Genomic DNA, 26374 nt, shown 5'->3' with positions numbered 1-26374 from the left:
GCATTTATCCCCTCAAAGGTTTGAGAAAGTCAAATGTGACATTCACGTTCATGTTGCTGGAGTGTTAAAAGTTGTTGAATATTTAAAAAATCCTTCCTTTTGAACTCAGGTGAATGAGTCACATGTGGACTTGGTCCTGACTCAAGTAAACCACTAAAATCCTTTTAGTCAGGTTCATTTGCCTACACTTAACAGGTCTTCAGTCAAATAGAGTAGCTGACCTTCTTGGACACTCAGGACATAATCCTCAAATTAATTTGATTACTAATGGAGCCATTAATGACTAATGAATAGCATATTGAAGGTTAACTTTGGTATTTGTTCCCATGTGTTGGTTTCTAAGTGACTAATGGGGACAACAGTTTGTGAAATAGGTCCAGTATTGAGGGAGAACGTGTAACCGGCAGCCGTGAAACGAGCTGTGAGGGCAAGTGAGCAGCGTCAATGTTACGTTATGTCCACTAAAAGTTCTTGTTTTTGCCTCTGACAGACTCACATTGTTATTATAAGTGTCTGACAACATTATGGAAAGAACCCTACAGAGAAATAAAATGGCCATTATGAAAGGCAAACTCTATGTAGTAGTAAGAAATGTCTGACAGCCGCAGAAACACAGCTGGTGTCAACACCCGACACGTGAATCACACAGCCGCCACGCGCTCCTGACGTTCCCAGTGTGAAAGAAGAGTAAGACACCCCTACATCTCTGATCAAATAACTACTCCAAATCACACTGAGGGCTTCATTCTGGATGGACCCTCCAAGAAACTACAGCATCTTACTACTTGGACTCAACTTGGGAAGACATTTCCTTATCATGCTCCTCCAGTCTTTCCAGTTGTTGCCAGTGTTGAGTGTTTGGTTTTGTTGTGCTTCCGTGGAGTTCGTGGTGGTGGGGGCTGATCATTTGTTGGCGTTAGTGGACTACATTTCTAACCAGCGTTAGCTATCGTTGCACACTAGAGCAGACAACAGGGCACTTGTGAGCACGCATGACGTCATATCCAATCCTGTGACAACTGGCCTGGGGTCTTCACATTAAAAGCAGTCTACAGGCTGATAGAGGAAACCCAGAGAGACGCGGAGGGTCTCATTTTTTAGGTTGATGATTAAAACACGTTTATACGTGTAAAAACTTATATTCAATCCCATTAAATTCTTAATCCACCAGTCATTAGGCTTCTGTTTCTTACATGATTTTATAATGACTATAATAACACTTTATCTCAGATACCTGTGTCATGGTAACACAGTGAATAAAAAGGGAGTCAAAATCTTTCCATCACACTCTGGCCATCGACCCTGAAACCTTTAATTAAAACCAAAAGATGGACAAGTTCATTTCCTCTTTATTACAATGGATCTGGCCTCAGCCACACCAAATATAGTCAAACATCAACATGTAGCAGTGCGTAACAGATAGAAACCATATAAAACTTGAAAAAGTGACTCTTTTAAGAAGCAGAGTACAGACAGCAGGCTGGAGGGGGGGGTGGGGGAGGAGTGTAGGCTGAGGTGGATGCTTTAGGCGGTGCTTTTCTTGGGTCTGCCTCTAGTTCTCTTGGCAAGTCCGGGAGTTGTCTGGGTAGCCGTCTCCACCAGTTTGGATTTGGAGTCACTCAGTTTTTTAGTGCTGGGTACCTTCCTTGGTCTCGGGGTCTTTTTGGGACTTTTCTTCACACCATTCACTTCTGCAGGAGGAAATTCATCATGTTCAAGCACTAAAGCAACATTAAGCAGTTCCTCCTTAAAAGACAAGTCTTCTTCATATCCAGTACCATTATTTGACACAGCTTGCTATTACGTCTTTGATTTCTGCCAGTCTCAACTCATTGGATGCAGCTGGGCGTGTACTGCCTGCAGCCACTGCAGTATAATATACTTCCTTGTTAAGAGCTACGTCTGGTTTTCAAAATAAGGAGTTAACAAGTGAACTGTATAAACTAAATACATCTATGGAAATAAAATCAATTGGATTATATTCACCAGAAGTATAAAACATTACATGTCCCTTATAAATTAAAAAGAAATACCACTAATCTGTGAGGGAAATGTCTTTATTCTTTGATTTTTGGGTTGCTGGATAAAAAATGTAATAAATAATTCCTGACAATGATCCTGATATATTTGACTTCAGGACATCTCTGACTACATACATGCTGAAAATCAAACATCTTTACTATATTAATTTAGATATTTTCCAAAGTAAAAGTCACTAGAAGTGTATGATTAAACGTTTTCCCTTGGTAAAAGTTAACAAAAAAAAGCAACAAATCGCAATATCGAATCGCAATACTTAAAAACCGGCACCCAAGTATTGCAACAGTATCAAATCGAGATGGGTGTATCGTCCCAGCCCTATAAAATGTCGGTCACTGTTGTGTCATGATTGACAACACTGCTGGCAACCCCTGAAAGTAGCAAGAACTTGGATTTATTATCACTAACTCATCGAACAAAGTGAGCAGAGAACTATGGCTCCTGCTGTGGAGAAGGTCTGAATAAAGAAATTGTAAATGGTCAAAATGAGCTCAGAGATACCTACCTTTTTTCTTTGTGACTCTCTTTTTCTTGATCGTTCCTCCGTCAGTCTCACTCTCTTCTGCTTCATCGACTGCCATCTTTCTCTTGGTGGCCTTCTGAAAGGAGAAGACAGAAGGAGGAAAATAAAGAGAGGGAACATCAACTCGATGACAAGTGGAAGGTGGGTACGGTATGGGTAGGTGGGTGTGTTACCCAGCTGAGAGTCATGACTGTTGCTGCACCCACTGTTCAGAATACACAGAAGACGTTTCTCAGACTTTTGAGAGACTGACACAACAAACTGACATTTGTTTTTTGATTTCTACTACTGTAGCTGAGGTGTCTTGTTGGACATTAAACAGTCCAAAAGTCCACTGAAATAAGACATTAAATGTTTAATGTCTTTAAATGAAGACGTTTTTCATTTAAAGTAAAGTTTGTGGCCTGCGGCGTCGTCTGATGGTGAGAGGAATGAAGAGAGAGACAAACACATTGACTTGGCGGTGAAGCGACCCGACTTCTTGAAGCCTTCAGCCTTCTGTTTGGGAAGTCTGAGCGACTGCAGTTATCACCGTGTCTAGAGATGTTAATGATTAACCGTTCAACCGCTGACCGGCATTAAGAATTTTAACCGATTAATGCCATCGGTTAAACGGTTAAAAGAAACATTAAAAAACAGCTAAAAAGCTGAGCAAAACTCAGAGGAGCGGCTTGTCACCTAAAGGAGAACAGCTGGTCCACCTTAACAGTCCACCTTAAGAGAGTCTGAGTCAGTGTTGCAGATACAGGAAGTTGGCTTGGAGGAGTTGTAGCATTTATTTACCGGCAAATAAACTGTCCACACACTGCTACTGCTACGTTCACATCTATAACGCCACCGACAACCCCACACTCACGGTCTGTCGGACTCTCGCTAACGTTACGCTGCGCTGACAGAGTAGCCAGGGAGACACACTGCTGACAACCTCGCAGCTAAACTAAATGATGCGGTGGAGACTTACTGGGACAATACATGGCAGAGTCATGGCTGCTACTAGAGATGCTAATTTTGAAAAAGTTTCTTAACCGATAACCGACCCTCGTTAACCGATTGTTAACCGTTAACTGACAAGATTTGTGCCTCGCATGCAGCAGTGTACCAGCTGCAGTGTATGAGGACAACAGACAACGGAGTCCCCAGTTCACCCGTACGGGAGCGTTAATTTAGCAGGCTGCTACTTTCCCAGTAAAAGTCTCCACCGCACATTTAGTTTAGTTTAGCAGGTTGTCCGCTGAGTGTCAGCCCGGCGGAACGACACTCTGTTTGTCCAGATTAACGATAGCGATTGTCCAACAAACAGTGTGTGTGTTTGTGCTACGTTAGCAGTTCCTAGCGTTGCTGGTGGCTCCGTGCCCGCTGTAGTCACACACGTACGCTCTGTCAGCGCGGCGTAACTTCAGTGAGTTTCCGACCGACTGTGTTGTCGGTGGTGTTCTAGCTGTGAACGTAGGTGTAGCAGACAGTGTCTGTACAGTTTATTTGTCGGTGAATAAATGCTACGAGGCTACGTCTCCTCCGCTCAAGCGAGCTATAGACGGGAGCCAACTTCCTGTATCTGTAACGCCGGCTCAGACTCTCTTAAGGTGGACCAGCTTTTCCCCTTCAAGTGACGAGTTTTTCTCAGCTTTTTAATTAATTATCAACATTTCTTTTAACCGTTTTAACCGATAGCGTTAATTGGTTAAAATGCTTAATATCAGTTAATTATTAACATCATTAACAGCTACAGTAACTCTCCTGGACGGATGAACCGGGGACTCAGTTGTCTGTTGTGCTCGTACACTGCAGCTGGTGATAAATGATGATTTAACCTGTTCGGCTTACCGTTGCAGCTTGGCGGCTTGTTAGGCACTAAAAATAGCACCGCTGCATGAGACGCACTGATCAGTTAACGGTTAATAATCGGTTAACGAGGGTCGGTTATCGGTTAGGGAAAAAACAATCTATTTTAGTATCCCTAACTGTGTCCTGTCACCAGCCACCAAGACCTCTCAGATATGAATCCATTAAATAGGCTGATCATGTGCTCTGCTGTTTGGACCACAGAGCATCAAACAGAAAGACTTCTGCTGATACAGCGCAGTTTCCCATAAACTAGGACTTTATTATCTCCGTCTCCTCTACAGAAACCAGAGCCACAGTAGCGTCTGCTGAGGGAAGAGAAAGAAAAGGTGGCCTCCAAGAGAGTCCTGCACTTAATGAAGTCAATCAACTCCTCCGTCCATCCCCCCTCCTTCCTGGGCCTCTATAATGACGCTGCACTCTCTGCCTCGACTATCACTCACGCCCTGCCCCCCCCCCTCTCCATTTTTGCCTCCATTTTGACAATTGCTACCTCATGATCACCACACAGCGCCCGCTGAGGTGAACAGATTGGCGGTATAATTACATACAATAACCAGCGCCGGGGCTCAGTAACCTTTCAGCTGGCAACTCCACGTCCCCGGTGGCATCTTCCATATGCACAGAGAGTGAGAGAGCAAGAGAGAGAGAGGCTGGAGATGAAGCGGCGAACGGGAAGATGGACAGCAGGAAACAAATAAGTCTGATTGTGGTCTAAATAGGGATGTTCATAATTAACCGTTTAACCGTTAACCGACATTAAGCATTTTAACCGATTAATGCTATCGGTTAAAATGGCTAAAATAAATATTTATAATTAATTAAAAAGCTGAGTGGCTCGTCACTTTAAGGAGAAAAGCTGGTTCACCTTAACAGCCCACCTTAAGAGGCGGAGCCGGAGTTGCAGGATACAGGAAGTCGGCTCCGGTCTCTTCGGCTCGCTCGGAGAGTTGCAGTTTCGTAGCATTTATTCAGCAACAAATAAACTGTACACACACTGCGTCACTTACGTCGCGCTGACAGACTGTATGTGTGGCGGCGGCGAGCAAGAAGCCTCCGGCAATGCTAGAGCTGCTAACGTAGCACAAATACACACACTGTTTGTTGGCCACTTGCTAAAGTTCCACCGGGCAGACACACAGCTGACAACCTGCTAAACTAAACTAAATGTGTGGTGGAGACTTTTACTGGGAAAGTGGCTGCATGTCTGCGACACTACACGCAGCATCGTAGCTGCTAAGTTAACGCTCCCGGACGGTGAACTGGAGACTCCCGTCAACCAATATCTGTTTTGCTCCTGCAGCTGGTACACCGCTGCATGAGAGGCACAGATCTTGTCGGTTAACGGTTAATAATCGGTTAACGAGGGTCGGTTATCGGTTTTCAAAATTAGCATTCCTAGTCACACAGATAATGATATTGTAATGATTATGTACTGAGGTGGGTCATACTGATACTGAAAAGATGCAGCTTTTTATATTGCAGACTGTTGTAGTCTAATTTCAGTTCAGTTCTCTTTTTAAAGAGGAATTTGAAAGTGTAAATGACAGTTGTCAGAGCGTAAAACCAAAGATCTGTTGATCTTTACAGGTCAAGACTCCATAGTCTAACAATGGCATGTCTAAATCGAAAATCAAATTGAATCGTGACAGCCATATCCCCTATATAATAATTCTACAATAAAATGTAGCTGGGAAGAAGCAGAGGATTCCAATCGAGGGTTATAATTACTCCAATAACTAAAGTTGTTGTTTGTTTCACTGTGTTGTTCTGACCTTAGCGGGAGGCGATGCACTTCCACTGACGGGAGTGAACTTCAGCTTGCCGTCATCTTTAGCCTGGATAGCCTTCAGTCCGGCCTGCAGGATGGAGCGCAACTTCTCGTACGGTGGTTTGTCTTCGTATCCCAGAGATTTAACCTCCTCCATGAACTTCCGGATCTCTTCTGCAACACAACGGAGCGACAACATGACGCAGCAGCTCATCATCAACTGAAAACCTGGCTACTTGCCTCTACGCCACTATCAGTGGTACCAGGAGTGGTAGTCAGGTGAGGTATGTCTGTTATATCGGTGTTGTGCTGCATTCTCCACTTGTCTTTATTTTGTTTGGACACTGCAATATCACCATGTTGGATTGTGACATGCTATGTTAGCTCTAGGAAGGCTTGTCCCCAATGAAGTGCTGTGATGAAGGACTACATAAATAACCCTAACTGGACTTGGACTTCTCTCTCTTTTCCAACACACTGTCGTCACCATAATGTTCTACTCTGGTCGCAGCGTCCTGCCTAATTCTGTTTGGTGTGACTTTCCTCAGACTTGACACACAGTCACAAACACGCTCACAGATGGAGTTGTAAACAACACTTTGGTTGTGCTCAGCGGAGCAGAAGGAAGGAGGTGTGACGCTTCGTGTTCCGTCTCCTCTGCCTGAACCGCCGCGCTGCCTGCAGGTCAAAGTGCCAACATTAAAATGGCAACTCTTACCACAGCGAGACAACAAACGTCAAAGTCGCCATTTACAGTCTGAACGAGAAATGTTTACTGCAGTGTGTGTTACTGGACTTCTGTCTTAATAAGAAACAAGTAGGTCTCGGTAGAAACGGCTATAATTAGATGTGAATGAATAGATATGAAAGATGTCGTTCTCTTTGGAAGCCAGGAATGGCAATATGATTCAAATCCTTTAGGATGATGCACACAACTTCATATTGGGACAGCAATATATATTGTGATGCAATACAAGTTCAGGGGTTCCTGTTTAGAGCAGCGTAAGGGGCCGTACACATTTTTTGCGCCCTCAATTCCATTGTTTTCAAACACGGGGCGTTGCGCAAGCGTCGCCAAGTACCTATTTTTTCAGGGCGCAACGGCTGCGCCCCCGAGATGAACACAGTTCAACTTTTGGAACGCTGCAGCGCGCACCGCATGTTGTGTGACGAGAAACAACCAATCACAGCTGGCAGGTATCGTTCCTTTCTTCCATAAATATCGGTCTTCAGTAAATATACTGTATAGAGGAGAAGTTAATTGTTTTAGTGCAGGACTACCCAGAGCTTTATGATCTGTCCTACGGACTACTTTACTGCCTTCTCCCTTTCTGTCCAAGGACGGCACAACATCTGGTTGAAAAGTCCGCCAGACGGACACAGAGAAATCTAGCAGTAATGTTCCTGTGAGGGATTTACGGTGCTGGAAGTCCATTTACCCTATCTTTGTTTTGATTGTGTTTAGTTTAGTCTAGTTTACTGCTAAATTACCACAACATCATTATCGTCATTGCAGCGTGCAGGTTTCGGTTGCTTAGTAACGGCAGGCACGACAGGAGCGCATTGGATAAAAGGATTTTTAGACGCAGCGTGTGTACGGCCCCTAAAGTAGTTCCACATTGATAGCAATGGCCTACAACAACCAGGGATGCCCTCCACCATTGGTAGCTACTTTTCAAAATCCTAATATGCACCTCTGAAATAAATGCTTTAAGTAGTATACGTCATTGTCTCTCTTTCTGTTTTTATATCAGAATCCAATTACATTATTTATTGGAAATCAGTCCATCTTTAATAATTGCTTCATGGTCGTATGAAGACACACAGACAAATCTTCAAACCATAACACCACCACCATTTGAACAATCCCACCGTGGTGAGATGTCTGAACAATTCCATCTTTACACAAGGGGTCAATATAAACGGTCCGTCATGTCGACACATACAGTGTAGAAGGTACACAGATAAAAAGATGATTTTTAAAAAGAAGAATTAGAAGAATTGAAAGAATAACCTAGGATATTGTTCAAAGTATCTTTTGAGTTATAAGGCTTAAAGTTTTCTTTGTATCAAAGCCAATTTCAATATCATTAATGACCAATTTCTTTCAGCAGTAACCATTTCATGTATTTACATTCTCTAATAACCTCTCCATATAGTCGTTTTTATTGATAGTTGCAGAGTCCACCACTCCCACATGAGATTCAAACACACAGGGGTTCCACATGAAGCAATGCATGCACATACTCCAACATTACTGTTTGTAATTTGATCTCATTTAAAGGATAACTGCTATTGTTTAACCATGCTTTTGTGTCTAACTGACTAATGGGGACAACGATTTCTGAAAGTGGTCCAGTGTTGAGGGAGAGCGCTGTAGACAGCAGCTGCTCAAGGAGAAGTCTCCTTCTGAAACCTGGCGAGGTGACGTGCTGCAGGAAGACAACGGTGGAATAGTGGAATGCATCCATGGTGGAGACGCGAGTGCAAGCCGGGCAGAGTTTGTTGTGTTGGAGTCCAGAAAGTAGGGATGTTAATGATTAACTGTTTACCCATTAACCGACGTTAAGAATTTTAACCGATTAATGCTATCGGTTAAATGGTTAAAAGAAATATTAAAAAATATCTAAAAAGCTCAGGAAAACTCAGAGGAGCGGCTCGTCACTTAAAGGAAAATAGCTGGTCCACATTAACAGCCCACCTTAAGAGAGTCTGAGCCGGAGTTGCCGATACAGGAGCTTGGCTTGGGTCTTGAGGAGTTGTAGCATTTATTCACCGACAAATAAACTGTACACACACTGCACTGCTACGTTCACATCTATAACGCCACCGACAACCCCACACTCACTACCGCCACACACACACGCGGTCTGTTGGACACTCGCTAACGTTACGCCACGCTGACCGACCGTATATCTGTGACAACGGCGAGCAACGCTACAGCTGTGAACGCAGCACAAACATACACGGTCTGTCGGAAACACTCGCTATCGTTATGCCAGGCCCACAAAGCAACGTTACACCAGGCAGACACACAGCTGACAACCTCGCAGCCGAACTAAATGATGCGGTGGAGACTTACTGGGACAATACACGCAGCGTCATGGCTGCTACAGTAACTCTCCTGGACGAGTGAACAGGGGACTCAGTTTTCTGTTGTGCTCGTACACTGCAGCTGGTGATAAATGATGATTTAACCTGTTTGTGCATCGGCTTACCGTTGCAGATGGGTGGCTTGTTTGGCATTAAAAATAGCACCACTGCATGAAACGCACTAATCAGTTAACGGTTAATAATCGGTTAACGAGGGTTGGTTATCGGTTAGAAAAATAAAATCTAAATTAGCATCCCTAACAGAAAGCGTAGCTTAGTGTTATCTCCAAGATTTTTAATGCCATGGCTGAATATGATTTCCACAATGTGGATGAGATCTTTGAATTTGATGGCCGCCCGTATTCATTTGAGCCATTTGAGTATACGGATATTCAGATTTCACAACGAGACAATCTGAGCAGCAGTCAGAGGCAAAAACAAGCATGTTTAGTGGACGTAACGTTACGCTGACGCTGCTCACTTGCCCTCACAGCTTGTTTCACAGCTGCTGGCTGCAGCGTTCTCCCTCAGTACTGGACCTATTTCAAAAAATAGTTGTCCCCATTAGTCACTTAGACACCAACACATGGGAAAATAGGGTCCAGGTTGAGAAATACATCTTTGTTTATGGATCACTCTCTAAAGCTGTATCGGTATCAAAAGGAATCCACTGGTACCATTGGTTGTTAATTGATTTCCAATAATAAATATAAACATACATTTGCATAAAGCAGCATATTTGTCCACTCCCATGTTGATAAGAGTATTAAATACTTGACAAATCTCCCTTTAAGGTACATTTTTAAAAAATGTGCAATAGCGATTAATCATGGACAATCATGCGATTAATTGTGATTAAATATTTTAATCGGTTGACAGCCCTACTTTAAAGGGATTTGGGGAGCTTTCCCTAATCCGAAGGAGGGATCGAAGAGGACAGAGAGTGTTGTATGCTGTACAGATTGTAAAGCCCCTTGAGGCAAATTTGTGATATTGGGCTATATAGATAAAATAGACTTGAATTGAGGAAGACCCAGGGACACTTTTTGCACGCATGTGTATGTGTGTGTGCGTGTGTTCGTTGGGTATGGTGAGGTGCTTTGGTATTAACCCTTTTCGATTAATGCTCATGTAGCTTAAGGACTAGTTTAACCCTATCAGCTAGATGGAAACAACACACACACACACACACACACACACACAGCTGGAAGCTACAAACAGTTCTGTAGTACTGGGCCATTAAGCAGCTCAAGACACTGGAGGGTTAAGGGTAATAGTAGTCCATTTTTACTGGCTTTCTATTGTTATTAATGGCCATGAAAAGTCTACACTCCCCTGTGTGTGTGTGTGTGTGTGTGTGTGTGTGTGTGTGTGTGTGTGTGTGTGTGTGTGTGTGTGTGTGTGTGTGTGTCTTACCTGGCTTGTCTTGGGAGGAGAAACACTCGGTCATAAACTCAGAGATGTTTTCTTGGCTTCTGTAAGGTGAAAAACAAGCAGCGTGATTTTTTCCTACTAAAACGTTTTTAACATTCTCGCTCTACTTTAAAGGTCAAATTTGCTAAACTGCGAATTCCAAACTTTTCCCGCCTAGATGCAGCGGCCAACCTCATGCATTCAGTGAAAGAACTCTGTCAAGAGATGATGTGTGCAGAGAATGCAGGTGCGCCACTCCCCACCTGATTTTGGAGTCTCTGACGTACAGGGGGTCCTGCAGCTTGTCCTCCCAGGGCAGGCGTCCACACAGCCACTGAACCATGCAGTAGCACAGGATCTCCAGGTCGCTCCGCCTGCATGCAGCTGGAGCCAAACAACCACATCAGCAGAAACAAAGACTGTCAGCAGCTTGTACTGGCATTAATAGCAATACCAGCACTAAAAGCGGAAATGCACTGGTACCCAGTTGTGAACACAATAACAGTACTAAGTATAATATGCTTCTGTCTCGCAACAAATCCATTATAGGACTAGTTCTACATTTTGGAAAATGCACCTATTTGTTTCCTTTCTTTGATTGAGATGACGAGATTTATATCATTCTCATGTAACTGGAGTCAAAACCAGGGTTGGCGTTAGAAATACCCCTTTCACACCGAGGAGATCTGTTATTAAAGCGTGTTTTCACATGTTCTATTTGTAACGTTACCTTTTTAAACTTTTTTAATTTTCCAAATATACCTGCAAAAAGATACATCTGTCGCCTGTTCCATCTGTTATAAAGTACCAAACCCAGTCCCAGTTCATTTCATTATCGAGCAATTAGCGAATTAAATGAAAGTGTTAATTGATAGATGCTGTAAATGTTGTCTGTATGTTTTTGCAAACATTACAGCTAGAAAAAAACAACATAGTTAAAAAAAAATGTTGTGTGTTCTATATTTACACCATATCCCAAAAACAAGTATCATTCTGTGACATTTTATGTTTTTGCACACATTGATGATGCCGCTATCATCTCCTCTCTCTGTAATCCTCCAGAGGTGCAACCCCTACGTGTACCTACTTGCTCCTTTGTGGGCGTCGATGCTTGTGAACTCGATGGTGCCGTCGTGACATCTCTTGGGGTCTTCCTTGTACTCTTTTACGACACTGTCGGGTGCGTACCTATATGCCAGCCCATAGTCTACCAAGTAAACCTACAAAAAAGACACTGATTCAGACATGCACGCAGACCAAGAACGAGATCTCATTTAACACGTTATAAATGTATACAAAAACATGTGTGACCGTTTCCAGGAATCAAACTGAAAGCATGGAGAGCAGAGGATTCCGCCCTTTTGGAATTTAAATTGTGATTCCACCTACATAAATTCAATTATCATTATTATTATTATTATTAAGTCTGCATTGTGCTTGTTTACTACAGTTGGTTATTGGCCTTAATAAAGAAACATACAGAAATAAAAACCAAACCTACATCCCAGTAACTCCAGGGGAAAACTAAAAAAAACAACCTTACCTAATATTAAAATCCAGAGGGGCCGATTTTTAAATTGTCATTTATAAATAGCTCTTTAATAACACCACCAATGATACATTATTAATCTTCAAATTAAATATTTGCCCCTGCCTTGTTTGCTAGAAAAAGCTCTTAGCTGCTGCCATCTAATCTCCCTGTTTGGAACACACACACACACACACACACACACACACACACACACACACACACACACACACACATACATACACACACACACACTCCCTCCCTCCCTCCTCTGCAGGCCTTAATTGAATCTAATGAAGCAGCACAAGTGTGTTATGATCAAAAAAACACAATCACCTCCCCGCTTTCACAGCAGTGCTGGGGTCAGAGCAGCACCTCGGCTTCCCAACGTTAAGGGATGTTTAAGCACATTTACTTTTCATTTACCCAAACTAGAAAGTGATGATTTTAGTGAGAACTTCTACTGACCTGGTCGGGATCACTGTGGCTCAACATGAGGTTGGAAGCCTTGATGTCAGCATGCACGTACTCATGGTCATGGATGTACTCCAGAGTATCCAGCTAAACAAGAAAAAAAACAGGAACCATTGTTATTAGTATTGAAAAGGAGAAAAACTAGAATTACTGCCTCACGGTTGTACGCCTCCACCAACCAGTCAAGTGTCAGTTTACATCCATGTCTGTCCAACATGTCATCACTACGTTATTTCATCCGGTGTAAGACTTGGCTTAAATTGTCATAATTAGCATATGAATTCTTGAGTTATGGCCATAAGCGTGTTTTGTGAGGTGACGGTGACCAAAATATAAGAGCTGTCCTGAATACCAATTTTTTGGGCATCGAAGCTTCGGTGAGAAATATTCATAGGTATTGGAAGCTTAGCGGCGCAGCAGGCAGATGTGTTCCTCTGTCCGTCTGTCTCCATCTCCCCCGTTTCAGTGCCGCTGACTCACTACTGTACACACACGCACCTCTACACATAACAAACAGTGATATCCATCTGAGAATAACTCATAATAATTCATGTTGAATATGAATAATGAACATAGTTGTGGGATTATTCCGGATTTCATGGACTATTTTTGGATTTATACTTAATTATTACATGCTGATGAAAAAAAAAACAAAGCACTCGAATACTGATTTGGAGGTCAGCCCTACAAAATCTAATCAGTTCATCCTCGAGTCCGAGTGGACAGTTGTGCCAAATTTGAAGAAATTTCCTCCAGGTGTTCCTGAGATATTGTGTTCACAAGAACGTACAGACGTACGTACGGAAAGACAACATGTAAAACATTATGCCGCTGACCACGGCTGTCGCGCAAGCATAAAAACACGTGTTAATTCAGGATTTAATCCATGCAGAATGCATTGTAATCAGAATGCAATTGTAGACCACATCTGGGGGTGTTCACAGCCAAGTGTGAATGATATCTGTACAGTTTAGACACATTCTTACGAAAAAATCCCTGCAACATGTTGAAAGGTCACGTGACTCGGCCTCTTCCTGCAGCCACACAGCAGCATCAGACAGCATGTGACCAACGGGGTTGCCGAACTTGCACTTATTATTTTTAGGCAGATACCAGCATTTTTACATTTCTATTAAGTTAAAAAAAAGTTTAAAAATCTAATAACTTACCAAATTTTTGAACACAATTATTTAAAATGAGTTTTCTGAAAAACTATTCCTGAGATGTATACTGAAAGAGACATTCTACACCGCCCAATGATCAGATGTCATTATCCCGATGCAATCAGACTGTAGCATGATCAGCAACACACCTTTCATCCTGCAGTCAGATCACAAGCTATAAGACTACTGGGATAATAGGAGACTACAAGAGAGCATTACTTAATACTGGACAAGTGATGTGTCAATGTCCAAAAATGTGTAAGAACATAACCCATTTTTGTTTTTTCCATATGAAGGGAAGATCTTGGAGCTCGAAAAAGTTTGAACTTTGCATTCCCTTTCATATGGTGTCACTCAAAGTCAGAATTATTATTAAACACTGACAACGTTTACATGCACAAACCATTCCAGTTGTTTTGCCCTTACTATGAAAAAGACAAAATTCCTACTAAGCTGTTTACATGGCTAATGAAAACCAATATCCCACTAATATTCACGTTTACATGCAGCCGTGCATACTCTGATTAACGTGACCGGTGGCGGACTTGCATATTCTGAATGCGCTGTATACATGTCCAAAGAATGCTCCTAAAACCTGAATAATATCGGCATATCCCACATGTCTTAATCGCGAAATGCTCCATTCAGAATAAAGGCCCAGACACACCAAACCGACATCAAAGAACTAATGTCAATGAAGGCCGACTGTTGGGTCGCCTCACGTCGCCTTTGTCTTGGCCGACAAGTTGTACTTGAACACACCACAAAGACTACAGCCGACGGCCAGTCACCACGTACGTTCTCTGCGCCTGCGTGAGAGGAAATAACTCTCCACACCAGCAGGTGGCGGTAGTCTGTATTCGTCATTGTGAGGACGGTGGATATACAAGCCGTTGTTATGATCTTGAGCTCTTGACTACTCGTTTGCTTGGTTTCCTCACCTCTGTTTCTCTTCTCGTGCACTGATTGAACAGCCAATCAGAGTGATTTATCTCACTGACGAGCTCCGCCGCAGACTAGTGCCGACGGTGCGGGACACGCCGCAAAAACTAAGCCGAAAGACGCTCACCGACGGCTCCGGACTGGCCGACCGTCGGCTTACTGTGTCAGGACATGTAATTCAGAATATCCAAACTTAACATGACATGTATCAAATTCAGAATATGGTCATATTCAGAATAAAAGTGGAATATTAGTGTGCATGTAAACGTAGCGATTGATAGTTTCCACCATCAGGCTCCTTGTCTCCAACACATTTCCTCAACTTTACATGACATTCTTGCAGTTCCATGTGGAAAACATGAAAGCAAAAGGAAAAGCATTTGATGATGAAATAACCAACCAGTCGGAGGCCGAGCTGCAGGACCAGTTTTCTTGGGAACCTCCTTCCACATTCTTCAAACTTCTTCTGCAGGTCTGAGCCAAGCCTGTCAATAACCATGAACCTATACCTGGAAGGTACAAAGAATACTTCTTTTAGTACTTCTCAAGTGTTACACAAACTCCGTTAGTGCTAAATTATTGGTGTAAATATGTTATCATCTGCAGTAAAAGCATTTAGACATAGGGCACTACAGGACAGCAGAACTTTCCAATGGACTGATCAGGCTAAAGCATTCAATTCATTTCAGATTTCTCAGACAGGGTTCCTACAGCTTTAGGCAAGTTAGATTTAAGACTTTTGAATACAACTCGGAATGAGATTTAAGACTATACAATAACCCCAGTTTAATATATGCGGGATAGATGAAGTTCTTGTGATGTCATATCAGCTGTGTCTTGAGAATGCGATATCGTAAACTACATAACGTAACGAATCATCTACTACATCGATGTATCGATTTATATTCCTACGATCCAACTACATCGATAGGTACTCGGCAAGTTGTCCTTCACGGGAGACGTATGTCGATATAAAATTGATTTGAAATGCAAAAATTTATTGTATCGATACTAAGGATTTGCACCTTGTATTTAAGGACGACAAACGTTGTATGAAAGTGTTTTTTAGCACTTTTATTAGTAAAGAAATGTTAAACTTTACTCCGGTTCACTCTCCAGACATGCACCAGCTCTGCCCACTGCAGCGTGAGCACGCATCCATGGCGTGCATGCAGACGAACAGCGCACTGGACTCCTCTCTCTCTCTCACCGGGTAACGGCGTGGAGGGAAACGGGCACCAGTTCTGCATGAGCTGCTGGCGCTGCGGTGCCGAGGAGCCGGTCGACGGAGTTTAATTTTGGGAGCATTACGTGAGCAGGCGCTATCCGTCCACTTGACGAGGGCGGCTTCACCTACAGACGCTTTCCCCGTGCGCTGTCGTTTATTCATTCAGAGAAAAATGACTTTCCTTTCCCCGTCATGATATCTATGTGCACGCAGCATCAGACGGTCTTGCGAGGCAAATTATCACGGGAGTAAAGTAAAAAACAAAATAGAAATAGTTAGTAGTTTTAAAATGTTGTTCCGTATGTTTTCATGTATGAAAAAAGCCCTTTAAGGAATCCTGACCTGTACTGTCCAGTATCACATATTTATTTCACAGTTACACTGATTGATTTTTTGGCAAAAAAAGTTACTGTATTGATTTTAAATCATTAAATTGTATCGTATCGCTCTAGATGAGCCAAATATCGTCCTTGAATCGTATCAGAACCATGGAAATCGTATCGCATCGTTGTAAAAACAACAAAAATCGTTACACCCCTACTGACAAATGATACAATTTTCCTCCCGTTACCTTTTCCCTCCTCTCTCATGCAGACCTGAGCCCCAGTACCTGGGAACGCCCAGATTTTTCAACTTGCGTGTCTTCATCCAGCTCTGAACTGCAGGACAAGAGGAAATTGATCAGAAATGTTTGATGCACTTTTTTTGTGGCCAAAATGTCCTAAAAGTATGCACATAAATCCCACCATGTTAATCAAAGACAGTTTGGTTTCTACAGTTTCCTGTGAACACACTGCTAACTGGAGCTGGTGTAGTGGGTGATGGCTGTGATGCTCAAAGTAATAAGAGTATAATTCCGTGGGGGGGCGGGGGTGTCGGGCAGCGCGGCCGCAAGCTAATCTGCTGCTGGGACAAATATTTACCAACAACGTGAGATTCCAGCATGAATAAAATATGAGCCTTTGGTTCCTTAGTAATATAACAGTTAATTGTCAGGGGAGATTGACATTTGGATTGTTATTATATAAAATGCAAAGCTGTGGCCTGGGGGCCAATGGCGCTGCCACCAAAAGCTTCCCTTCCTCTGCAGGGCCCCTCCGTGCCTCAGCTACAAGATTGTCTTTTTAATTAAGAAAGTTGGCTTTCTTTTATTTGTTTGCCCTGGTGGTGAGAGACTGTTGTGTTATGATCACAAAGCTAACTTTAGTTTAGCTTAAGCTAAGTTCACACTACACGACTTTCAAAGTACTGTTCACACTACGAGTCTTTAAGTCGTTGTGGTTTTCACACTACACGACTGACAGGGGAGAAATACACGGTAAATGACGTGATACCAAGCGAGACATAATGCTGATGTTGTTGTTGGCACGGGTTTACAAAATAGCCTGTTTCCACCAGTTTTAACACTTTTCCTAGGTGCAACAACAACTTTGCTCTGTGTTTTAAATGCAACTCATACAGCAAGTTCCTTTTGTTACAGGCAACCCCTCCTCCCCCAGATTTCCCCTCAACGTGTGTCTTCCGCTCTCATTGGCTGTAGCTCATGGCCAGAGCCCGGGTTCAGATATTTGGCATGCTAGATATCTGGAATGTGCCTGCGAGGCATCGGCGAGGCATCGGCGAGCCTCTCGGCTCGCGTCTTTGAACAGTACACATACAGTATGACGCTCGGACACCAATGTGCGAGCGGCTTTTGCCTGGGAGCTCCAAAAGCTGTCGGGGAGCAGAAAATCATGGCTTAAGTCGTGTAGTGTGAACCAGATATTAGTGTCATACTTCTAGGTGTTTGTGTGTGTTTATAAGAAATGATAAGTTGGCTTACTCAGGTCAGGCTTTGCAGCTCTCATGTAAAACTTGAGCTCAGAGAACAGTGGTCCATTGTCACTGGGCTCCTGTGGACAAAATAACGACTACATGTATGTCTAGATTCGATTGAACAGTTGTTTAGACCAAAAATAGCACTGCAAAAACAAGAATACAATTCAAAAGTCTAGCGTAGAAATGTCCACTGATGTGTCCATTGATACATCCATGAGTATGAAGGTTTATCACTCACAATGGTTTATAATACCATGAGAGAGGTTTATACACTCTGGAAACGTATCAGTGGCTCAACAATGGAGAGGTAAATAGTAAAAAGTAATCTACCAGCACAAACTTGATTACACGGTGCAGCACCTTGCTGGTTGATGTTGCGTTGTGCTAGGAGAATACTTGAGCCAAGTTCACATTTTTTTTGCCGAATGACCCCGATTTTTTTTTTTTCTGGAACCTTGTCATCTGGCCCATGCAGTGCTAACACAGAGGTCTCATTGAAATGAAGGAGGAAAGAGAATTCTTCGATGTACTGCCTGTGTTGGTCTGAACACACACAAAGCCAACTTCAAACAACTAGCACCAACAAAGACCTCTAACGTCTTCTGGTAACAGTTGCACATGAACACGGTCCAAAGACTACATACAACAGGGTAAATGGCGTCATATATGTAGCAGTGGGAAATATGGATCAAATCCTCTATCACACTGTATTTGATTTCATGTGGTGGTATCGGTATACACCATGATACAATACCATTATTTAACAGATTATTGAGAAAGTTATTAATAAAATAACCAGACTGGAATGTCTTGTTTTTTTGCTAATCATGTGCATGACATACCTGACAAATTCAGGTGCTTCGTCACATTGATGCAAATATTATAAATATACAATATAATTTAAATATTATAAATAATATAATATATAAGACATAATAATTAAATACTGCCATAAGGCAAGGCAAGTATATTTATTTAGCACATTTCCTTTCAAAGAAGCTCAGTCTGCGCTGCACCATAGACAATTAAGGGCAATGGTTAGCCGGACACGGGCCAAGGATGCAGGGGCAGCCGACTGTTGGCTAGGTGTGTCAGGGTCCTGACAGATAATGGATAATTACAAGGACAACATTGAGGTATATTTATGGATTAATATTCTTTCGCTTGATTTGGCCATTGTAATGTAATTTTTGTTAAATTGGTAATTTACAGATATACAGATACATAACTAGATTGTTAATAAATGTGATTTCTCTTCCGACTCATTGACTCTTTGTTGAATTCACTGTCAGATTTCAGTCTGATGAGTTTTGATCTTTACAGCCTGGTTGAACTGGTCAAACACTTCTGAAGAAATCCTGTCAGGGTTTGACTGATCTTAACTCATTCCAATCAAATGATATAAATAATCTTGCCAGAGTATAATCTGATCACTCTAACCCACTGTATCTATTGTCCACTCACACTATGATTCGTGATGCATTCATGTTATCTGAGCAATGTTTGCAGACTAATTGCAGTATCATCATACTGAAAAGAGCAAAACAAATTTGACAATTTACACCTGTTATTAACATGCGTACTGAGTGATCCGATCACAATTGAACAGCTTTAAGTACGTCTGTTCACACCTTTCAGTACGTCTGTTCACACCTTTCAGTACGTCTGTTCACACCTTTCATTAGAATGCGTCTCCACATGCGTCTTGAGTGAACACTTGTGATCCGATCTCACTTCCACGCTCTATATGCAAATCAACACGTAGCAAACACACGGCTAATACAGCAGACGTTGTGACGTAATATTACATGAATGTCAGTAGTAATATCCTACATGTGAATTTGGGTATATTTTATTAACATCAAAATAAAAAGTTATTGTCTGCCGGCTGTCCCCAGGACCCAGTGCCGCTGGCACCGTTGCCTTTGCCAAGCAACAGTGGCGTACAGAGCTCCAGAGAGCCGGGGATGAGAGAGAGCAGGTGGGCGGTTGGGTATCAGCTCCGCGCAAAGCAGCAGAACAAAAACACAGACACATCTCCGACAGTATGATAATAATGCACTTTGCATGCCTAGTCTGATAGTCTTTAGATTATGTACCCTATAGAAAAGATATATTTTAATACAGTTGTACTGACAGAATACAGTAGAACACAGAGGCCGTTTCCATGCTAAGAGTAAGACAAGCGCTCGTGTCTGGCTGTCTATTCACATGAGGAGAGCAGAGACCCTGCAGATCCCAGCGGGACGTCAGTTGAGTAGGCGGTCCAGGACACATTTGCGTACACACTGCAAAAAGAATGTGGCCATATATGGCCCAGACCACCTCTGAATGTGGTCTTAGCGATCGGATCTCAAAGCGTTATCAATGCGTCTTGAGTGCGTTCATACCTGTACTTAGAGCTGTCCACTTGTGCATGTTAATACCAGGACTAAACAGGGCCTTAGTTACAATCAAGGAAGTGGGTTGTGATTGTATCTAGGAGGTAATATATTGCTCTTTTGAGAAGTGTTCATGTGATGTATATGAAAGAAAAAACGTGCACAAGACAATTTCCGTTCATTTTTTAGGGTTGTTTAGATTCTTACCACTTTGATGACATAAGGAGCATCAGCACCCACAGCTTTGGCAGAATTCTCATCAGCTGGGAACAAGAAAAGGAATAATTCCACTACTTAGTAGAAATTAAAAAAAATTGCTTTGAAACAAAGTTGCATTTAAATACATGAAATAACTAAGCATTGCAAATGTATGTGTCTTGAGTCTGAGTTCAGGCATTCTGAGGAAAAATGTCTGCAGTCAAATCATCTATAGATGTCTTTTAGCATCGCATGTTTGACTTTTGAGCTGGTTCATCAGCCCTCCATCTATTCTTACCCAAATATATGAGACCAAAGCCCCCCTGGCCGATTGGAGCCCCCAGCTTCCATGGCTTCTTCCCTGTGTCTGTTAGGACCTCACCGGGGGGGAACTCCTCTGCCAGCTTCCTCTTAGCTGGAGCTCTGCCTTTCTTTGCCGCCTTGGCTTTAGGAGGCATCTGCAACACACAGTCAGCTAACGTTAGCAGCGTTACATGCTAACCCCTCCCACCCCCTCCATGATGAGCTAGTCAAGATGAGGAGCACCTTCAGTCACAGACTCATCACCCCTCGGCACAACACAAAGCGCCTGGGTCAGTCCTTCATGCTGGTAGCCATCAGGCTCCACAACCAAGGCTGACCCCATATGAGAACTATGAGGACTTTAAGAACTTTAAACATGCACTATCTGCCTTTAAACATGCACTATCTGCAAACATCTTGGACTCTAACCACTGGCGCACTTTACAATTACTTTACACAATACATCCTATATACCACTTTATAGACTGGTCATATGTACATATTACATTTATTTATTGTACATACTACATTTATTTATTGACGGACTGCATACACTATATGTTCACCCATTCACTCTGTATCTTTTATATCTCTATTATTGTTATTATCATTTTTTGTATACCTTTACCTCTCCTGTGTTTCACTCTGTTTGCTGATGTTGTTGCTTTGACACCTGGATTTCCCTTCAGGGATTAATAAAGGTTCATCTTATCTTACCTTATCTTGTCTAACTCCAGGATGTATACCCTATCTTTGGGCGTAGGTTTTCAACGGTTAGTTAGTTACATAGATCTAAAGTTGACACTGTGAGCAGACCAGCGACTTCTCATATGTGACCTAATTTGAACTGATCGCACCCTAAATAACAAATGAGAGGTTTCACTTCCGGTGCTACATGACGTCATGTTCTCCTGTTTACTAGCGAAACTAACTAACTACATCGGTTAACGGTATCTGGAGCTTTCACATCCAGTAAACATAGATTTAGTTAACACTAACTGTCAGTATGTGTGGTGCAAAGAGAGCAGCCTCCTGTCTGATAACAGAGAAGCGTGTACGGGCAAAGCAGGTGGACAAACGTTCCGTTGGTGAACCGAGCAGCTCAAGTTTCTATAACCGGTCTGGGAGGTTGACGTTAGCTAGCATGCTAACAAGCTACCTCGTTAGCATCGTCATCTCCCGTTAGCCGCTGCGACATGACGGTTAATAAGAGAAGCTCCTGGATACCTGCGATAACTGTTGACAGCTACACTAACAGCCACGCACACATTTAATGGAAGTTATAAGAAGAATACAGACCTGGACTGTGTAGTTTAGTGGAGGTTTAGCTGAGCTGTGTGAGGACCAAACTTCCCGCAAAACTACCGGTCAGGAAGTGACGTCACGACGCTCTGCTATTCTATTGGTCGAGTACTGCTGCGCGTCGTACGTCAGAGATTAGTGTATGTGCTTGAACTCTTGAAAGCTTTGCTTTGTTGGGAATGTGATGTTTGGGTTTACTGAACAGGTAAAGGAAGGAGCCTTTCCCCTTATTTATAGTTACATATTAGTGATGGGAATTCCGGCTCTTTTTAGTGAGCCAGATCATTTGGCTCAGCTCACCAAGAAGAGCCGGCTCTTTCGGCTCCCAAACGGCTCTTTGTTTTACCACTTTTATAATTCCAAATTTAGCACTGTTTTGACCTATGATTAGTATGTGTGCACATATATCACTGAATATATTCAATACAATTATACTAAACCTTATAATTTCCAGAATACTATAATTTTACATGCTGCTTCGTTTCCGACTGTCACTCATCTTGTCTGCTATTCGCGCACCGCACTCCTCTCTCTTTCTCTCCTCCTCTCCCTCCTGCTCTGTACCTGTAGACCGTCAGCACGCTGCACGAACCCCGCCCCTCTCTGCTTAATGGTTTGATCCTTGTCTGTCATCACCTGATTGGTTGCACGGACGTCATTAACTCAACATTCAGTCACAGTCAGTGCATGCATGGAGTGCCCGTGGCACAGAGAAGATCATCCTATCATTCAGCCTTGAATTAATTAAAATAAAAAAAAAACGTCTCTCGGACGGGAGCCGGCTCTTATCGTTCACTTAAATGAACCGGCTCTTTGAGCCGGTTCATTCGCGACCGACACATCACTATTACATATTCTACAGATTATAAGTCAGAGTCAGTACAATATAACACTGCACCACAAAATGTGAGACTTTTTGTTAATGTCTTACAAACATGCAAATATGACGAACAGTTGGGGTTTTTCGTGCAAAATGCACTTGAACACAAGAGTCCACTTTGTGTAGATTTTGCGTTGCTTACATCATTTGCTGTTGACTTGTCCTTCATGCTTCAAGAGTTTTTGATAAATGTGATTGTAGCCTCGGGTTCTTTTCTTTGGTGTGTCAACAGCTGATAAAAAAAATGAGAAAAATTGTGTCTTAATTAGGAAAACCCTCAGGATGCAGCTCCAGCTCCGTCTGTGACCTCAGCACTCTGATTCTGACACAATTCAATGTGATTCTGATTTTTACCTGTGTCAGGCATCGGGTTGCATCTTTAAATGTAATTTTGTGATCTACTAGATGTCTACAGTCTGCCTGCAATAATACAATTACAGAGCCAATGTTTAACCCGTTAATAGTCTCCCCTCCACCCCCCCATAAAAAAAATCTATGGAAATGATTATTTTTGTAATTGGTGCATTCCTTATTTGATTTGTGTAATAGCTACCACACACAATGATTTTTTTTTATTCTTTTAAATAATGATGTTGTTTTTATGGATTATGAACCTCTACCAACCGGTTAAAATGTCAGTTTGAAGGTACTGTAGATGTCAATACTGTTGAATGTTGGTTGACAACCAAATGTCATTTTCAACAATGTGCACATATTTGTCTCCATTAATGTAACTCTAACATAAATGATTTATGGATTTTATGGAATATAGCAATGTGTAAAACCCAATAAATAAAACGCTTTACATATAACATGAACATACAACATCTGTTAAAGTTAACATCTGGCTTCTGTCTCCACTGGGAAAAGTTACAATCAGCATTCATTCTCAGGACAAATGACTCTGCAGTAGTGAGGTATTTATCGGCTCCAGCTCCGATCAGCAGTGATGGAAACATGAAACCCGGGTGGACACAATCATTTTCACCCCTTTTCTGGCACGATGCTATGAGACATGCGTTGAAATGAATTTATAATAAAATCAACATGGATTTGGACAATTATTAGAATTTATTAAAATACAAAACACACAATAAATATGCTCTCCTGAAAGCCACCAGACTCCAGTCAGACAACAGTATTTTTTTTTTTTTACAGTAATTTTCGATGATCATCAAAACATACTTCATTCAAACTCGACAGAAACAAAATAAAACTCGTCATCAAACCGTCTTTGTTGGTCTTTCCACTGTTCCAACAATCACCAACTCTGGTTTGAGTGTTTGAAAGAGACAGAATAAGGAACAGATATAAAAAAAGAGTAACCACCGTAACATTTTCCACTGTTTAGTAACTCTGCTTCTGGTGCCGGTCGGCGTGTTGGCGACGCCGAACGACACAGCAGGAAAAAACAGAAAGGCATACTCATCTACTGGCAGTGAGAAAGGAGTCTATCACCTATTTTAACGGGTTTTCCTGTGTTTAAAGAAACCTGCATATACGTGCTAATTTTGTTGGAAAAAAACTGTATCTGTGTACTGTTTGCTGCTGAGCAAAATTGTACAGTATAGTGGATTTATCAGAGCTTTTTCTCTGAAAACAGCTGCCTGCTGCTGCCTGAAACAAGGTTGATGAGGGCAGAGTATGGTCCAGAAAACCAAAACATTGAGCAAAAAAAGGCTAAAAAGCTCAGTAGTGCTGAAGGAAACTGCAGAATTAGTTCAATGGGCTATAATTATCTGTGTTTGTCACCACGAGAGACCAATTTCACATTACACATAGTCATTTGAACTATTGATAATATGAACATATTGATAAGTGTGATAAAAATAACAAAAAGTCAGGTTAAGTATAGGATGTTTTTTAAACAAGATACCACACCTCAAAATTCTGTTTCTGCTACATAACACTCAGGCCACTTTAGGCCCTTCTGCGTTTGACCTGCCCATATGGACCTGCCTCATTTTGAACCAGGAAAAACGCTGGGTATAGATATACTTTCTGATACCATGCCTGCCCGTCTCTTTGAATATATTCTCCGGAATGCTGCTGGCAATGCTGAATTTGGATAGGTATGTAAATGTGCAGCGCCTTACCTATTTTCGAATGTGCCATTTGATACGAACATATTGGGTTTCACTTGCAACCCCGTGCACAACTCATGAATAAGATATTGATTCTTTAGTGTCTTGTCTTTCCAAGCGATCACAGAGTGGAGAGAGCAGCACTTCACATCCAAGACGGCAGATGGTACAACTGTTTGGGCGTCAACTGTTGCACACATTTCTGCTGCCTCTTTAAATTAGTATTACTTCAGTATCTGTTGCCGTGACTCCTGGAGGAGATACGGTGGTTGTTGACAGTGCGTGTACTGCTTTGAAGTGAACTGACCCTTTGCTTTCAAACTCCAACTGAAAGCTCCATGGTGGAGTCCTAAACGGAGGGATGACCCACTGTAGTGACAATGATGAGCAGAGTGATGACGGAGCAGAAAAAGCCAACAAGAACCAGAAGAAGAGAAGTAAAGGAGAAAAGCATGTGTCGTTCCCCCCTGATGAACAGATAGTATCCGGCTTTGCTGAGCACAGGGACACGGACAGAAAGGGTAAGCTGCTGTTTAACTATGTGTGGAGTCTGATATAATATCACCTTAATATCACAATGTCACAAAATCCTCCTTAAAACACAACATATTCTTTTTTTCATCCTCGCATAAATAAATACAAAATACTGTGATCTACAGTTCATTTAATCCTTTTGGGTATAATTTCAATAAGCAGTTCTTCTGACCTTGAGTCACAGCTGAGATCAAACTTTAAAAGACTGTCCAGGGTTTTATTTACCTTCGTTTTATCAGCCCTAAAATGTATTAAACTAAAAAGGTTTGAAATGCCATCCAGCTTTTGAAGGATACACAAGGATCAAAATGTTTAAGTGTTTCCGTCATAAAATCCTCTGTAGTCTCTCACATCTGGAATGTCCTATCCCATAAGGCCGTGGTTGATAAACTGAGGTGCCTGATTGGGTGATTTATTGTTCAGACAGACATTCATGTCCTTCTCACTTCTCACTGACTGCCATCTTCCTTGTAGTATACACACACACACACACACACACACACACACAACACACTTTACCGTATGGCATTTCTTAGCCCCTTAAGCACTTTGGAATGGTTGCTGGTGGCTCACTGGGATGCAGAGACATTAAAGCAGTGAATGAGTGTATTCTTCTATTTTAGTTGACAGCTGCCTCACCTTGACAGAGGTAATGGTGGCGTACCAGCAGAGCTGCAGCAGACACCAGGTCCAACCCAGAGAACACATCCTGCAGCAGCTCCAGGTACACAGCTTCACTATCACTGCTAGTCTTTGTACCTGTCAGTCAAACAGCACGAGGCAAGTCTTTTTTGTTGGGTTTACTGCTGAAGGTTGAGTTTTTCTGTGGTTGGTGCTGGTTTCAGTGGCTATCACTG

The 26374-nt window shown here is 42.2% G+C and overlaps 2 protein-coding genes across 6 annotated transcripts in view; one reads left to right on the top strand and one right to left on the bottom strand.

The window, feature by feature from the left end:
* Positions 1-1331: 1331 nt before the first annotated feature.
* vrk1 (VRK serine/threonine kinase 1) lies at positions 1332-22172 on the bottom strand. Of its 5 annotated transcripts, none has more exons than XM_074660698.1 (13): positions 22017-22172; positions 20713-20872; positions 20424-20479; positions 17840-17909; positions 16589-16676; positions 15190-15298; positions 12679-12771; positions 11770-11902; positions 10946-11066; positions 10686-10744; positions 6181-6350; positions 2542-2639; positions 1332-1688 (listed from the first exon to the last, which is right to left on the bottom strand). In XM_074660698.1, exons 2-13 carry the CDS (start codon positions 20870-20872, stop codon positions 1628-1630), a joined length of 1218 nt encoding a protein of 405 aa, XP_074516799.1. In that variant the 5' UTR covers positions 22017-22172; the 3' UTR covers positions 1332-1627. The 5 variants fall into 5 exon arrangements, with proteins under 5 accessions (XP_074516799.1, XP_074516796.1, XP_074516800.1 ...); XM_074660695.1 differs by having other exon boundaries at positions 1332-1691; positions 2546-2639; XM_074660699.1 differs by having other exon boundaries at positions 2542-2636.
* A 2723-nt stretch (positions 22173-24895) lies between these two features.
* Positions 24896-26374, top strand: part of LOC141783406 (protein phosphatase 1 regulatory subunit 37) — a 93653-nt gene continuing 92174 nt past the window's right edge. The window contains exons 1-2 of the mRNA XM_074660701.1: positions 24896-25504; positions 26141-26241. Of these exons, the coding sequence (XP_074516802.1) occupies positions 25345-25504; positions 26141-26241 (261 nt within the window). The 5' untranslated portion in view covers positions 24896-25344. The remainder of the gene's footprint in view (positions 25505-26140; positions 26242-26374) is intronic.

The sequence above is a fragment of the Sebastes fasciatus genome, chromosome 15 (genome assembly GCF_043250625.1).
Source record: "Sebastes fasciatus isolate fSebFas1 chromosome 15, fSebFas1.pri, whole genome shotgun sequence".
NCBI lineage: Eukaryota > Metazoa > Chordata > Actinopteri > Perciformes > Sebastidae > Sebastes > Sebastes fasciatus.
The sequence above is the reverse complement of the archived record's forward strand: the minus strand, read 5'-3'. Positions and strand labels throughout refer to the sequence as shown.